This window comes from Gambusia affinis, linkage group LG12 (genome assembly GCF_019740435.1).
Source record: "Gambusia affinis linkage group LG12, SWU_Gaff_1.0, whole genome shotgun sequence".
In the NCBI taxonomy this organism is placed as follows: Eukaryota; Metazoa; Chordata; class Actinopteri; order Cyprinodontiformes; family Poeciliidae; genus Gambusia; species Gambusia affinis.
Window position 1 is genome coordinate 7,427,310 of NC_057879.1, and position 15,501 is coordinate 7,442,810.

Consider the following 15,501-nt stretch of genomic DNA (forward strand, 5'->3'; position numbering starts at 1 on the left):
GGTTTCCAGGAGAACCACGGGCTAATTGCCTCCATACCAGCTGTATAAGGCATAACCATCTAAATAAGTGTTTGACATAATTGTGTAATAAATCTGTATCAGTTTTGCTTTCTGAAATGAGTGAGGAGAAAAAAAAATCCGTCTGAACTATATAATGTTGCAATTCTTTAGATGTTCTCGGAAATATCTTTTTTGACCAACAAAAGAAAATTTTGTCTTTTTAAATTCTTACTTTTGATTTATCGATTTTATATTTTTTTTAAACGTAATTTTAGTGGCACTCTTGTGGTTCCATATTTTCCGTACAGTATTTATTTGAAGATGTGGATCTCTGTAACTCGGTAAGACTTAAAAACAAGCGGAAACTTAACAAGTTTGACATTTCACACACCACTGCCTTCTATTAATTCAATTTTATTTATTCTGATTCATAGAAGCATTTTTAGAAAATATAATTATTTTCCTGGAGTTGAAATCAGATTAAAACCACCCGCTGGCTGATTTAAATACTCTTGAAGAGATGGGAGAGAGCTAAGTTCATGGTAACAAGTTTCTCAATCAACATCAGCATACATAAAAAACAAAAAAACAAAACAGAAACAAAAAAAAAAAAAAAGCATACTCAAACACAGTTATCAAATATTCTATTATCATAAATTAAATCCTGATTGTGAACTAATAGCGGTTCCACAATGGTTAGTGCATTTGATCTACATCTCATTAAAATAAATACAGTACGAACTCACTTTTAGTAATCACAGATTGTCAGTAAAAGGTGGGGGAAGGCGATGAAGAGACATCTTTTAACATTAAACGACTCGCACAATGCATAAAACTCCCTTGAGCTTACTGGAGAACAGAACTACTGCGCGTGTGAGGAAGAATCTTCTCACTACGCGAGAGAAACCGTAACGAGTGCAAGCAGGTAAAAAGAAGGTATAGAGAACATGCACTTTCAGCAACAGATTGATGAAATGGCGAAGAATCCGTTTTTCAGTTCAAGTCCGTGGGAGTGGGGTGGGTTGTTAAAAGCTCGTCTCACTCCAGTTCTCCGTTCTCCAGTCTCTTCTTCCCAGCAGCGTCTTCTCCGTCCCCAGGTGATGTCATAATGCGTCTCCGTTACCACCTTCGTAACCTGCAGGAGAAAATGTAATGCGAGACAGAATGAAAGCTAGACTTATTGAATTGTGTTGTTAAGGGATCAAATTATAGGCAACACAGAAAGGATTCTGTTACAAACGCAGAAGTGGAAAAGCAAAAGGTCCTAATAGTTTAAAGGAAGAGTTTGCCCAGACGTCCGGGCTTAAGGTTTTGATTTTGTGGTGCTTCACATCCCGATCTGGTGAAAGGTTACCAACTCCTGCTAATTAAGTACTTTCTTTCCCAAGGACTCACATTTAATGGGATGCATGACCATGACAATAAATAAAATGTTCATTTTTTTTATTGCTCTGTTGAAAGTCTTTCCTCTGACAATGACAGTCTGACATTTAGAAACCTTGAGCTCCAGCCAAAATCAGCTTCCTTCCTTTCTTCCTTCCTTCCTTCCTTCCAAAGCTGCTTAATTAAAGGACAGTTTTCTTTTGCGACGTCTTTGTGAGCGATTTTCCGCCTTTAGCAAGTGACATGAAGGTTGATTACGTTGCAATCGACTGGCTTGCCAGTTGATCCTCTCGTTAACAGTGATGTCCTGTTTACATAAGGTGTAACGTTGTCTAAGCCTAAACATCATGTTGCACTGGAGTTTAAAATCAGAGGGAATTAAGCAGATTTTGTAAAAAATAAAATAAAAAAATCAAGACCTGTTATATACATGAGGTAAATGTGTGGCTCCCATTTTGTGTAGTTGATGCATACTGAGATTAATGTTGTACACTATACAGCGGTATAGTGCAAAGAAAAAAAAACAGTAATTGCTCCACGTCACATTTTTACCCTCCAACTGACTTTCTTTGGATAAAAACTCCATGTTCTATTCATGGTCTTTGATTGCGATAAGTCCAAATACTTAAAGCTGATTAAGTAGCTGGACTGCTCCATGTTGGGCTACTCCAAGGATTTGACATGCTGAGGTGAGAGAATCTTCATAAATGCAGACTAAGCATAGGCATAGCAAAATATGTAAAGTGATTTAGTGGGTTATTGGTGCAAAATTTACAAAACATATGTAAATATAAAGTTCATGTTTAAACAGAACAATTCAAATGAAAAAACAAAACAAAAAACCCTGAATAAAACTAGCTGTGTCCAACTGGATATTTTAAGACTTTGTGCTAGTTAATTTTTCTGTTGTTTGATGTGACTATAGAGTAGCTTCCATACGCCTCTCTGTGAGTATGAATTATTTATATTATATTTATATATTATATTATATTTATACCAGAGGTGATGTCACACTGTGTGTGTGTAAGAGAAAGGGGTCTGTCTGTGTGACAGCTCTGCAGATTAAAAAGGATTTTACGACTACTTTAAAACAAATACAAAAGGATTAGAGTTAAAACAGAAAGTCTCTTCAATCAGCAGTTAGCATGCTGAGCGTATGCTACTAAAGTGACTATTTCCTGTCGACTGTTACAAGACAATAAGACTTCTGAAAGATGGTCATCTTCTCCCAACCCAGCAGGTTGGATTCACCTAAATGGTAAAACAAAGCAAAATCACTTTTATACCTTTATACATTTGGCTTCCTATAGAGGAAAATAAAAAAGTAGCAGCCAGGAAAACTTGGTGCTTCATCTAGCTTCATTACTAAATACTTCAATGAAGCTAAAAATAACTAACTTTAAATCTTCCTCCCTCATTAGCAACTTCCACACCAAAGAGTGTTGTTGTTTGAGTGACCTGCTGACAAGTTTCCAGATTGGATAAAAGATTGGGTTTTAAGTAAGAGAGTAAAATCAGCAGCGTCTGAAGGCAGGACGATTTCTTAGTGGATTTCTATAAAGGACCCTTTTCCCATCCATCAATATCACTCAAAATGTTTTTATTCTGGGTTTGTTTTCTTGAAAAAAAAAAAAAATGTCAAAAAGCTAATTTTCCACCTTTCCACCAATCCAGAGTATGATCTGTTGTTTGACAGTTTTAGGCTCGCACGTCAAAGACTGGCTTTCTTTGCTCTTGCTTTCAGTGAGCGCTTCACATTTTAGACGTTTCGATAATGTAAACGACAAGTCTGGGACAAACACCCATAGTCTCCCTTTGTTTCTTCAAGTGTCTGCGGAAATTTCAATTTAAAATTGCAAACATTCAGAGACAAAGCCGCTTCCATCAGTCGGCTGTCTTCAGAGGAAAACCATTTTATTTATTTTTTTCTTCACTAGGCAGACGTTGAGTCAAGTATTGATCTGCAACGGGAGAAATTGAGACCTCAGTGTAATAACTGAAGCAAATGATACAACTGCGCTGAATCCCTGATATGATGGATCACGGAGGGCGATCAGACCTTTCATACTTGAGATAATTAGCTCTAATACTACAAAGTCAAGGATGCGCAACCTCACTGTGTTGAAGATTTCTGTAGCAGAATTTCAAGATGCACCACTCTGGATTACAAGGGTAATTGGCAGTGGGTTTCGCCTCGTCATTAGCATTCTTTCAGTTCCAGCAACCCCGAGGTCAACTCCTTCAGCACCGCGCTGCTTAGAGTGTAAAACGATAATGAATCAGCTAAACTCGTCTGGCAATTATCACAATAATAGAACCAAGGAAAAGAACTAAGCATGAGAAATAAAAGGGCGGAAATGAGGAAGCTGTCGTCTGTTTTTTCGCCGAAGGCTGCCAACAGAAGTGAGACATGCCTGGAAATTAGCCAGATTATCCCTTTAAATGATATTCTGTGGTCTCTTACTTTGATCAATCATTTATGAAGCGACTGCACGGCCTTGCTTTTAATGTGTTGGGTACGACTCGTGTGTGAGGGGCTTGATAAAAGCGAGGTTGAGCAAAAATAGCAAACATTGAAAAGTGGAAAAAAAAGAAAAAAGGGCAATTTCTCTTCAAAAACACATGCAATGTCAAAATGGGTGGAGGGTAAGGAGTGGTCATACCACATGCATCAGAAAGGGAATGGAGCAGATACACACACCCAGTCCCAGCAGAGAAGTCCAGGGATCTGTTTCTGTGCTGAGGAAAGGTGGGCTTTTTCACAGGGAATCTGCGATCCGAGGACCTCTCCGGATCATAGGGTATGTCCCTCTCCATGCCTGAGAGGGGAAATGTCAGGAGACATACACAGAGTGGGGCGTGGGAATTAAAGCAAAGAAAAGGAAGCAATAAAGGCGGTGGGGGTGGTGGAAGCGATAAGATGTCAGCACAGTCTAAAGGGTTGGAAGAAGCCAAAAATAACAGAACCATGCTGAGTTCATTAGGTACAGAAATGGAAGTAAAAAAAAAAAGAAAAAAAAAAAGGCATGACGATATTGTTTTGAACAAATGTAGAGAGAGATGCATTTATACTCCAGCATGCACTCTACAGCACAAAGCAACGCCACAGCAGGGGGCCTGAAACAGACCATGTCAGAGGAGCAGTACCTATGTCAAATGAGTTGGACTTCCTGGTGTGATGGGATGTTTTGGGGAATCCATTATGATCTGCTTCCTCATCTGCGGGTGTATACGGAGGGGGGGTGGGTCATCATCGTTATTCACCACATTCTGCCCAAATGGTTTACTAGCTTCATTTAAGAACAGCATTTATCAGCACGAGTAGAAATGAAGCTGTTAAATCAGAAAAACCTGACTCCTGCTGATCGGGATAAGGAGAATGTCTGAAAATCTTCAATAATAATAATAACAATACCAAGTACAGATGAAGTAAGAATAGACATTCAAAAAATTAATTCGAATCACCTCAATTAAATATGTGGACATTTTTCAAAAACACTTAATTTGATACACAGAACCTGCTGTCAACTTCTGTGGATTTAAAAAAAATATATATATTCTGGGATGCGGTAACAAAACAAACAGTAAGGTGTAAACAGCGGCCAATATCTAATTTTAAGAGTTTTAGTTTTTAGTTTGAAAAACAATGAGCGCTGTTGTAATGACAGAGTCAACATCGCTTTATGGCTGTGTCTAAACTGTTCACTCCTCAGTGAGGATTATTAGGGAAACATTTTCTAAAAACGATATTGAAACTGTCAAATCTAGACAATAAACATGTTCTAAGGTACTATATAATTTACAAAGTAAAGAGAAAGGATTAGTGTAGTGACTCAATCAATGCAGGAAGTTACAGTTTTTTTCTGGTATTCAACCTATTTAACAACGTCCAGTCTGAGTCGCAGACCACGGGGCTGGAGTCTTGGGGAAATGTTGTTCTGGACCATTTAGGTACATCCCTGGTTCAACATATCTCATTTAGCATACTTAGACATACTTAGTAGATTCAGGTGTTTTGAAGACACATCTAAAGTTGCGGGACGCCGGGCCTTGAGGACCTGAAGTTTGAGGACCTGGACTCCAGACCTCTGGTTTGGAGACTAAGTTTAGTCTGAAATCTAAAATTTGAGTCCCGATCTCTGGCTACGACCATGTGAAGGTATTTTAATAATACCGTGGCTGATGATGGTGGGATCGGCATTCTCCAAGCCAGGCTTCACAGAGGCCGTAGGGCTCCTCGCCTCGCTGATCACGTTGTCTTCAGACGCTGTCCGAGCCGGAGGCAAACTCTTCTGGTCGTTGTTTTGTTCTTCTAGACTGGCGGGAGTTTTTGGCGAAGTCTTGGTCTTTTCTGGAGAGGTCTTGTCTCTCTGGAGGTCTATGCTAGGCTAGCAGCAAAGGATAGCGCATGTTTATTCCATTTTTCATGTCTACTGGCCTGCAGCAGAAAAAAAAAAAAAAAAAAAATCCTATTTATTTACCACATACCTTTTTGGGAATAAGAGGACGCTGTCCCTCTGGTCCTCGCCCTCTCTGCTTCTCTTCCTGCAGTCTCTCGCTCTGCTCTTCTCCCTCTGGCATTCCTGCCTCTTCTGGTAACAAAACCACAGGAAACTGCGTCAACTCCGCGATCAATCAAAACTTTGTTCCTGATTCAGAACCAAAAGCCCTGAAGCAGAAACTCTGAGAGAAAGCAAAGAAGCAGACTTTATGGGTGCCGAGACGTGAGCCACGGCTGAAGAAAAGAAACGCTGAAGTAAAAACAAACCACCTGTAACTATAGATCAGAACGCTGCTCCATTTTCCAAAGACAAACAAGTTATTCCATCCACAAAAGCCAAATATTTGTGTATTTCTGTTGCTTATTAATAACTACATTTTGCTATTTGGCATTCCGATCTGCAGTAGAGGTTGCAGCCAATAAACCGCCAATAGTCCTGGACAATGACTCTATGAAGACAATGAGGTGACATTAAATCACTTCATGGTACTCCAACACATTTTTACTCTATCAAGCCACCAGCTCATTCGTTTAAAACATTTTCAAACAATTCTGACGAGGCACAGTTCCCAGATGAAGCTTCTACGTTTAGACCTGGCAGCTTTTCTTCGTGGCTATGCTATAGGTAAATCGCATCGTCTGAGAAGGTTGTTCTGCACGTTAAAGTTTGCATTTCAACCAGTTTCAAACTGTGAAGCCTTGAATCCTTTGAACCCTTTGCATCCACATGATTCGAGTTTGAATCAGTTCAAACAAACCAAGGTTTTCAGGTGGATCAGAGTTTGCTTTTTTTTTTTTTTTTTCGTCTGCATCAGAGTTTGATTGTGCATTCACACCTCCCCAAACAACCTGGCCTGCACCCTTACTGTGTAAAGATGTAATTGCAGTTAAAATGATTCCAGAAAAGGAAAGCTTAGTACAAATGGATGATACATTTGCATTTACTTTTTTTACTTTTTTTCTTTCTTTTTTTTTCCATAAATACTTCCCAATCACACCCTTTCCTTGTGGGCATCTATCAGAAATCACACTTTTGCAAGACACTGCACACCACAGACGCTGTCCCGTCTCCAACAATGTGTCTGCTGACAGATCAAACTCTATTTACTGCAGAGGTTGCAGTACCTGAACTGTCCTGCAGATGTCTCTGCCTTATCACGGCCAGATTGGGCTTGGTGCCGTGCGGAGGCGGCTCCGGCCTGGCGCTGCCAACGCCGCTGCTCTGGAGGTCTTCTCCCGCCTCGGTCCGCGACTCAGTCAGTGGGACGATCCTCTCCTGCCTGGCCGTCTCCATCTGCCTGTCCGTCTGGTGTTTGGAGGACGCCACATGTCCGTTACTTCGCGGATCTGTCAGGGCGTCCGAGATGGCGTTTGATCCGTCAGCGCTGTGCTGCGACGACTCTTTGATGTCGCAGGTGCTGCTGCTGTCGGAGTCCTCTATTTCCGCCCCAATGCAGCTGTACACCATGCTGACCAGATCTGTGGACTGCGGCACGGGGGAAGGCCGCACGCAGAATCCCAATTAGTCAGAATCGGATAAATGTTTGCATTGTTCACACCCGCAACTCTGCTTTTTGTGGACGTCCTGGAAAGCTTTTGTTGGCAACAAACCGAATACCTACTATGATCCCAAATATGTAATTATTGAAAGATTTCTAACTTAACCTGATTGGAAAAACTGCCATTAAGAGTCGGAGCAGACATTTTGGTTCTGTAAGAGTGTGCAGCAGAGATTTAAAATGAGCCTTAATATCCATGTTTCACACAAGCAGCTGCACAAACGCCAGACATAAAAACGCTGGGAATAGCAGGTGGTGGGCACAGCAGGCAGCTCTGCTCTGTCATCACGTGGGACTACAGAGGTGGGAGCCGGGTCCTCACAAACTGACATCTTGATTATAAAGCAAACTTTAGAGCCTAGCTTTTATTGTTCCTAATGTTCCTTCTTTAATCATGTAATAATCTTCAAAGCACCAACTATTCTTGAAATCTGATTATATGTTAGCTTGTTCATATCCATCTACGTCAGTAGATGACAGAATTGCTCCTTCTGTACAACCGCCATTCGTTATTTTTGCTGTTGTTGATTATTTCAAGTTTATATTTTTTAAAAAAGGACATTACATATCAATTAACATTTACATGTTATACATGAGATTATAGCCAAGTGGCTAATTTCCATCCCTAGTTCCACTGTGAAGTTGATGTACTGTACATGGCAGAAGAAAAAGCAGCCTCAGACCACTACACAAAAAAAACACTCTTCATAAAGAATAAAAGACAGTAATTAAAGTTATTTGCAATTTGTAGTTTATAAGGGTTCGATGAGTTTGACTTTAAGTTGATAAGTTGAATAGAGTTAGCAAAGCGGCGCTATAAATTTTGTTGTATAGAATGAAGCTACGCTTAGCTAAACAGGCTAATTGTGTGACCTGAAAAATTAGCTTGTGCCCTAATCCACTCTTTTGGCGTGCTAAACTGAGCCATGTCTTTTGGGTAAATAAATAGTTTTGTTTTTCCAGTTTTGCAGGACAATTAGATGAAATTGCAATCTTAGTGTGCCAGAAAAAAATAATCTAGACACGTCTGAGCGTAAAACTGTTGAAAGAACTAAGATAATATCAACAAAGGTCATATTCTTTTTAATGCTGCTACCTGCTGTTGCACAGAATAATTTGCTTTTAAAACTGAGCTTTCAAGGATGCCCGGCTCGGTCTCTCAGCGTGTCGACTGCTGCTGTCTCCCAGGGACGAGCCGTTACACTGTACCTGTCTTTGGATGGAGCAGGGGGGGCTGGCGGCCCTCAGTCCATGACCAGGTACGCCCTGAGCTGGCCGAGGCGAGGACAGGGACCCGTTTGCTCCCGGAACGGCGCTCTCCGGCCTCCCGGTGTCTTTAGGGTGCTGAATCATGGAGTAGACGTTCTCTGAGGCGCACCTGGAAACACACAAGGCCTTAGTGGTAACCTGACAGCTTGGGTAAAAATATGTTGGCTCTGATGCAGCTAACGATTAGCCTAGGCGATCGATTTTTATGTAGATCATTTTAATCAATTGATCTATTAATCGGATGAAACAACTTCCGCTTAAGTTCATTTTACACAATACAAGAAATGCAAATAATTGGGCGTGCTGTGGTGGCGTAGGGGATAGCGCGACCCACGTTTGGAGGCCTTCAGTCGTCGACGCGGCGGTTGCGGGTTCGATTCTCGGACCCGGCAACATTTGCCGCATGTCTTCCCCCATTTCCTTCCCCCTTTCCTGTCAGCCTACTGTCATATAAGGGACACTAGAGCCCACAAAAGACCCCCTGGTGGGAAAAAAAAATGCAAATAATAATAATTTGGTTTACTTTTTAAATAAGAAAATAAAAATTTTTGCAAGACACTGCATACCACAGAGGCAGAGCGTGAATCTGCAGCTCAAAGTAAACTTCTAGCATCAACATGTGAAAATCATGATTATCAAACAACTTTGAACTTTTTGTGAATTTTCTCTGTTGTCCGACATTTAAGAGGCTTTTAATCTTACAACAGAGTTGAGGCTAAGTCACTCATCCAAATCTAGCTCTGTTGTTTGGTTAGTTGATCGTCGTCATGTTTGACCTCTGATCTTTGTCCCAGTTTTACCCACCATCACAACAGATGCAAGACGTATGACGACCTCCATGCCGTAAAAACCTTCACAAAAGTTGTTGCAAGAAACATAAACAGAAAAAAAAGCCATCGTGAAAACGAGGACAAGGCTGAGAAGAAAGCAGCAATAAACATCCCGACTACCAATTTATTATCCGACATTAAAAAACATCACCTGTTTTCGAAGAGACAAATTAATAAGAGCTGGCCTTCAAGAGAGGGAACCTCTTTAATTCTCCCTCTGATTAGCTGGAAAGTTTACGTGATGTGTTTTCACTTCTCAATAGAAGTGTTGTTTACCGGCAGAGCTAACCGGTATTCTGAGCAGACATGTGAGCAGAAAATCAAACCGGAGCCTTCATCAAGTGTCGCCTTTTCCTTCTTTGATCAGTGACATAGTTTAATAAGCGAGCTCCTACTGAGTGCTGCCCTCAGCTCTCTTCTCAGAGAGGTAACGATGAGTAGGAAAAATAAAAATAAAACAGTTTGCCGGCTCGTATTTTCTCCCTTTGGCAACGCGCCGCGGTTTTAAAAAGTCGAGGAGTAAATAAGACCTGCCTGAACGTACAGAGAGCCGTAAATTCAAAGCGAAAACAGCTGAAGACAAGGAAAGCATTTCCCTCTGCTGAAATATTTATGAAAAGTAAGCGTTGCGAATGCACACAGCCGGCTTCCTTTGGCAGACGTCACAACCCGCAGCTTATTCGGCGCGCTTGAACGTCCCTCTGGTCGCCTGCTCCGACGCGGCTTACTCACTCAGACTCCTGGTTGGAGAAGGTGGAGTTGCGGTTCTTGCGGAAGCCGGAGAAAATCGACAGTACGCTGCGCCTCTTCTTTCTCCTGAGTGATTGGGCCTGATGGAGGGATGACAGCTGACTGAAGGAAGAGGGATATAAAGTGTGAATGCTGGAGAGAAGATCGGAAGAGTAAAGCTAGATAGAATGTTTTTTGTTTTTTTTTGCAATGACAAAACCTGCGAGGACAAAAAAAAGTATTCAGACAACGCAGTCAGAAATTTTTATGTCTTTTCCTCAAAATTTTAAGTGCAAGGAAAACACAAAGTCGCAAACGGCCTCCGTAGTAAAACATGGCGGTGGCAGGGTAATGCTGTTGGAAAGTTAGTTTCAGCAGGAAGAGGGAATCTGTTTTGACGAAAAAGATGAAATAAACTAAACAAACTGTAAACATGAAGAAAATCTGTAAAAGTTTTTCAGTTGCAAAGGATTTGAGTCTATGTGGAGGAGGTCCATCACCCTGAGGCAAAATGGAATGACCTAGTCAAAGTTTATGCCTAAATCTAACTGAAAACCTGCAGAAATTCTCCATCTAATCTGATAGTCTGAGCTGTTTTTCAGTCGCTTTCTTTTTCATTTTCTTCACCACTTTGCTCTAAAAAAAAATACATTCAAGTTTGTTTTTTGTTTTTTTTTGTAGGGTAGCAAAACACGGAACGCTACGTAGCGTTTTCCACTTTCCAAGATTTCTGACGATTGTGAAACTCCAATCAATAGTTGTTTTGTTTTTTTTAATCTATTATAAAAGCAAAACAAAAGAAAACAAAAACTCCCTGAAAAAAACAAAACAAACATCGTTATTGAAAGGATATCAGAGCTGTTGAGAGGATGAACTGATTAGAAATGTAATATCAACATAGACGTGTTTGACACTCTAATGAGTTTCACAGATTTTGAATGACAAGTTCACAAAAGGATTATGTTGCACACAAATGAATTATTACTGGATCTGGTTCACAAGTAGAAACGTTTTCAGTGAAATAGACAAATGAAGCCGCCTGTGCCTCCGATCTAAACGCTTCCATGTGTAAATACTCAAATCAACTCAAACAGACTAAATTTGACATTTGATTATTTTGGTTAAAAAAAAAATAATAAAGACCCAATTCTTGCAAATCGTAGACATTTGTTGCTGGAGCGGGACGAGCCAGAGCGAGGAGCTTTCCGTCTACAAGCCGCGATTAAGGCGGCCACCATTTTTCTGGAAGTTCTCAAGTTGCAGTGTTTCAGATCCGCTGTTGCTCCAGTGCGTCTGATTTAAAGTGACGGACCATTTAACAGCCGCCAGCGATCTCGACGCCCTGCTGAGGGACTAATTTAATCATTTAAATCGTCTGTGATGGAGCCGAAAAACATCTAAAACACGCAGAGGACCAGGTCTGGTGAAGACATCCAGCTCTGAGGAACGGGGATGAACTGTGACACTAATTTCCTTCTCAGTCATTTCATGAAAGTTGCTGGCTTAGAAATAGATAGTTTTGTGGTTTGTTCACCAACTATTGAGCAGATCGTTAGAGGAGCAGGATCGTTTAGGAATATGGTGGCGATACCCACATTGATTTTGTTCTGCTGATGAAAAATACTCCATGTAAGGTCTGATGTAAAACAGAAGATGTGGAACTGTGGAAAAGAACATCATGCCCCGTTTTAAGAGCAGCTGAAGATAGACGACGCGCTTAGCCTTTTTCTATCCCAGGAGATTTTAGGCAAAATTCTAGCGGGTTCTGCTTAAAAAAAACCAAAACGCTGAAATAGGATGGTTATTGTGTAATCTAACTGAATAATCCAAAACCAAACTTTTTCACCAAATCCAAAATTGACTTCTTCCATGGCAATCATAGTCCATAAACTAAAGTTTTCGAAAAGAAACAAAGCAAAAGAAAAACTGTGGGGTGAGGTGACGAGAAGAGACCATCCATACTTTAAAGATAACTCTGTATATTCTTTTAGCCTTTGACAATATTAGAAAAAGTCTAAGCACCAGTTTTAAGTGTGAAGTGTAAGCAGCAGGGTTACCAACAGCTGTGGTTTGTAAAAAAAAAAACAAAGAAAAGATAAATCTCAGTGTTAATTTTTTTTCTGTTAGCGAGAAAATCAATTCAAAAGTTTGGATTTCTATCTTAAGACATGCTAGCAAATCTGCTACACACACACAGCTAATGAGTTAGCTCGTTCTCCTCATGCAACATATATTTGTGTCCAGCTAAAGAGATCTGAAAACTCTCGTCTCTTTTATCGTTTTGACTTGGGAAGTAATAATCTTTTCTTTTAAAGCATAAAAGACCATCCTTAAGAGATGCTCTGCAGAGCTAGGCTGTAAAACTGAATCTGTTGATTCTCCCCTGAAGCAATGACCTTCACCTAGATGTATTGATCGATTAGCTGGAAATGCACGCTTGCAGTGAATCAACAGCAAGTTTTGCGGCCACGGCTGGATTCACAGACTTGATGGTTTGAACCGCGGCCGCGCGTCTCTTTGATCCGGCGTGCCACACCTCGACCTTTCGGTGTAATAACTGGAGCTAGCTGCCGAGTCCCTGGTGTGGCGTCACTTTGCCACAAATGGAGGCAAAGTCACATTTTAGTACGTAAAGATTTGTTGCACATTTCCCACTGTGGAGTTTCAGAACAGAAAATAACAATATAAAATTGAAAATAATAGTTATATACACAAAGATGAGGGTTTTTACAATAAAAGACATCAACATTTTAGTCTGGATTTTCATGAATTTACATTTAAATCTGTCACCTATAGCTCAGAAGATGCCATTATTAAAGTTGGGCCGACATATTGGAACAGACAAATGGATGAGAGTCCATATGAGATTAGGGCAGCATCTAACTACCAGATTTTTCATTTAACCACTGCACAAAAACAATAATACAGCACTGTGTTTGCGATCATTTGCAGCAAAGATTGCATCTGCAGTGTCTTGCTCTTTCAGCAAATGTCCTTTCATAGAGTCTGGATATTCAAGTTAACGATTAACCGACTCCTAAATCAGTAGAAGATTATTTCAACCATCAATCAATCACTATTAATACCATTGATTCTTCCTGTTCTATAAGGAATTCTTTACTTCCAAAAACTGCTTCAAATCTCTGACCCACCGACATCCCAAAAAAAAACAAAAAAAACATTGGCTTTGTTGTTCTGTGATGCTTTCAGCACAACCTCTTTCACTCGATGCTTATTTCTGTTCATTAATTCTCCTCTTCAGGAGCTAAAATAAATACTCTCTGTGGGTTTAAGTGCAGAGAGCAAGCGTGCTGTTGTTTTGGCAGTGGGTGTGTTGGGTCCTTATCTTGCACCACAATGAAACATCTGCTGGTTTTGTTGCATTTTTCTTTCCACAGGCAAATAACAATTTTCTTTAACATTTCAAGACTGTTTTTCTTCTATAAAGATCCCTGAACCTGTTCCAGAAGGAGACACGCAAAGCTCAAACCATGATATTTCACAGGTAAGCTTATATGTTTGCAGGCATGAGCAGATAAGTTTTCTATTTCTCTAATATTTTTTTAGAGGTTTTTCTCTTAGGTTTTTGGACAAATTATTGACTGGCTTCCCTATTGCTCTAGCTAATAATGTTTTGCATCCTCTGGTATATCCTCTACAATTTTGCCCATGGAATGTTCTTGTGACTCACTCCTGCCCTCTGCAGGTTGACAATGATATCACGGACGGTTGTTTTAGGGGATTTCTTAAAAGCTCTCCCAATGTCTATGCAGTCAGCTGCTAAATTTGCTCCTCGGTCGAACAGTTTGACAGATATTCCAAAACGGTTGCTCTGCTTTTTCTTTTTTTCTTCAGTGTTTGTATAAAAAGGTCTGATTGATTTTTTCATCTTCACGATTGCTCGGCTTTCTTCCATTGGCAGCCGTCTGCTTTTTAATGTTAGTTATACCTGTTATTATGAAAGACGTCTTCAGCGCCACAACCTGACAGAGTGTGATTTCAGCAGCACATCTCAGAGACATATTGCAGTACTTTTGCCCTTGAAGAGTTACAAATGATGCCATCATTTTTCTTTTTTTATTTTAGTTGCCTTGATGTCTAAAGCTGGAAAAAAAAAAAAAAACGTCTCGTATGCTTTGATTTCATATCTAAATGTTTGCCGCCTACAGGATAAAAACTGAAAACCCAGCCTGCAAGAAGTTCTTAAAAAGCTACACACACACAGCGCAGTACATGATTCTTCTTTCTATTGCAAATTGATTGATTTTGTGTCCATGTGATATAGGAGCGCATACAGAGGCAGTCCCAGCCTGTTTGGCGAATAATTAATTAAGCGTACTGTACTGTTTTGATAACTAGCGTCAGTCGGACTGAAGGTGTGATTGAATTGAATTGACTGGGGTGACATAAATAAACTGTAGTAATCTGATTCAATGTGAAACAGTGAGGGAACAAAAAAATTCTTCTTTTTTTTTTTTTACAGTTTCTGCAAAAATACTTTTAACTTTATCAACTTAGACTGTTAGAAACCCTAAAGCAGCTGGCAGGAGAGTAGCTAATTTAAAAGAAAAATAATTTTGAGTTAGTCTAGCATGAAAATGAGTTAGCCACTTTGGAAATTACATTTCTCAGTTAGTTTAGTGCCTCGGTAACCTAACTGAGAAGTGACTCAAGAGAAAGCCTTGAATGGCTTCTTTAAGAGGTCAGAGGTCATAAAGCAACAGGTCAAAATCAAAATAAATCCAAAGTGTGACCCCACCTGTCAGGCAGAACTCTCTTGCTGTAGAAATCTGGGAGTCCGTCCTCCAGCATACTGACTCCTCCATTCTCAGAGCAATGCTGCACACACACAAACACACACCCACACAAATAACAAGAAGGAGAACAACAAACGATCAGTCTGCCAAGTCCACAAGAAGCGGAAAGGATAACAAAAAGGTGCGATCGTTTCAAAAGGCTGGCTGGCGGATCTGAATCCGAAGCCAGCAGAAGTCCGTCTGTCAAACACCTCCTTTAACACGCCGCCCCAAATAAATTTGCACCGATTTAGAAATGAGCTTTGAAAGAGACTAAACAAACAAACTGCTCAGTTTGTTGATGCCCCGCGGTCTCCCGGGGAGACGGCGGTTCGCTATTAACATTTGAGTCACAGAGACACGCGTGGCAGCTTCCTACTTTGAAAGGAACTTATTTTTGGAAGGTGCCTCTGGCAACAAACACAAAATGAATA

General features: G+C 40.4%; 1 protein-coding gene across 9 annotated transcripts in view; it reads right to left on the reverse strand.

Annotated features, from left to right (window-relative positions):
• Nucleotides 1–401: 401 nt before the first annotated feature.
• carmil3 (capping protein regulator and myosin 1 linker 3) overlaps nucleotides 402–15,501 on the reverse strand; it is a 128,754-nt gene continuing 113,654 nt past the window's right edge. For 3 of the 9 annotated variants that reach the window (XM_044133284.1, XM_044133280.1, XM_044133278.1), the window contains 9 exons: nucleotides 15,031–15,110; nucleotides 10,275–10,394; nucleotides 8,653–8,821; nucleotides 7,010–7,370; nucleotides 5,872–5,975; nucleotides 5,558–5,771; nucleotides 4,531–4,602; nucleotides 4,083–4,202; nucleotides 403–1,135 (listed from right to left, as the gene is read on the reverse strand). In XM_044133284.1, the coding sequence (XP_043989219.1) occupies nucleotides 1,104–1,135; nucleotides 4,083–4,202; nucleotides 4,531–4,602; nucleotides 5,558–5,771; nucleotides 5,872–5,975; nucleotides 7,010–7,370; nucleotides 8,653–8,821; nucleotides 10,275–10,394; nucleotides 15,031–15,110 (1,272 nt within the window). In that variant the 3' untranslated portion in view covers nucleotides 403–1,103. Of the gene's footprint in view, nucleotides 1,136–4,082; nucleotides 4,203–4,530; nucleotides 4,603–5,557; nucleotides 5,772–5,871; nucleotides 5,976–7,009; nucleotides 7,371–8,652; nucleotides 8,822–10,274; nucleotides 10,395–15,030; nucleotides 15,111–15,501 lie in introns of all 9 variants that reach the window. The other 6 variants (XM_044133279.1, XM_044133286.1, XM_044133287.1 and 3 more) reach the window with 4 other exon arrangements.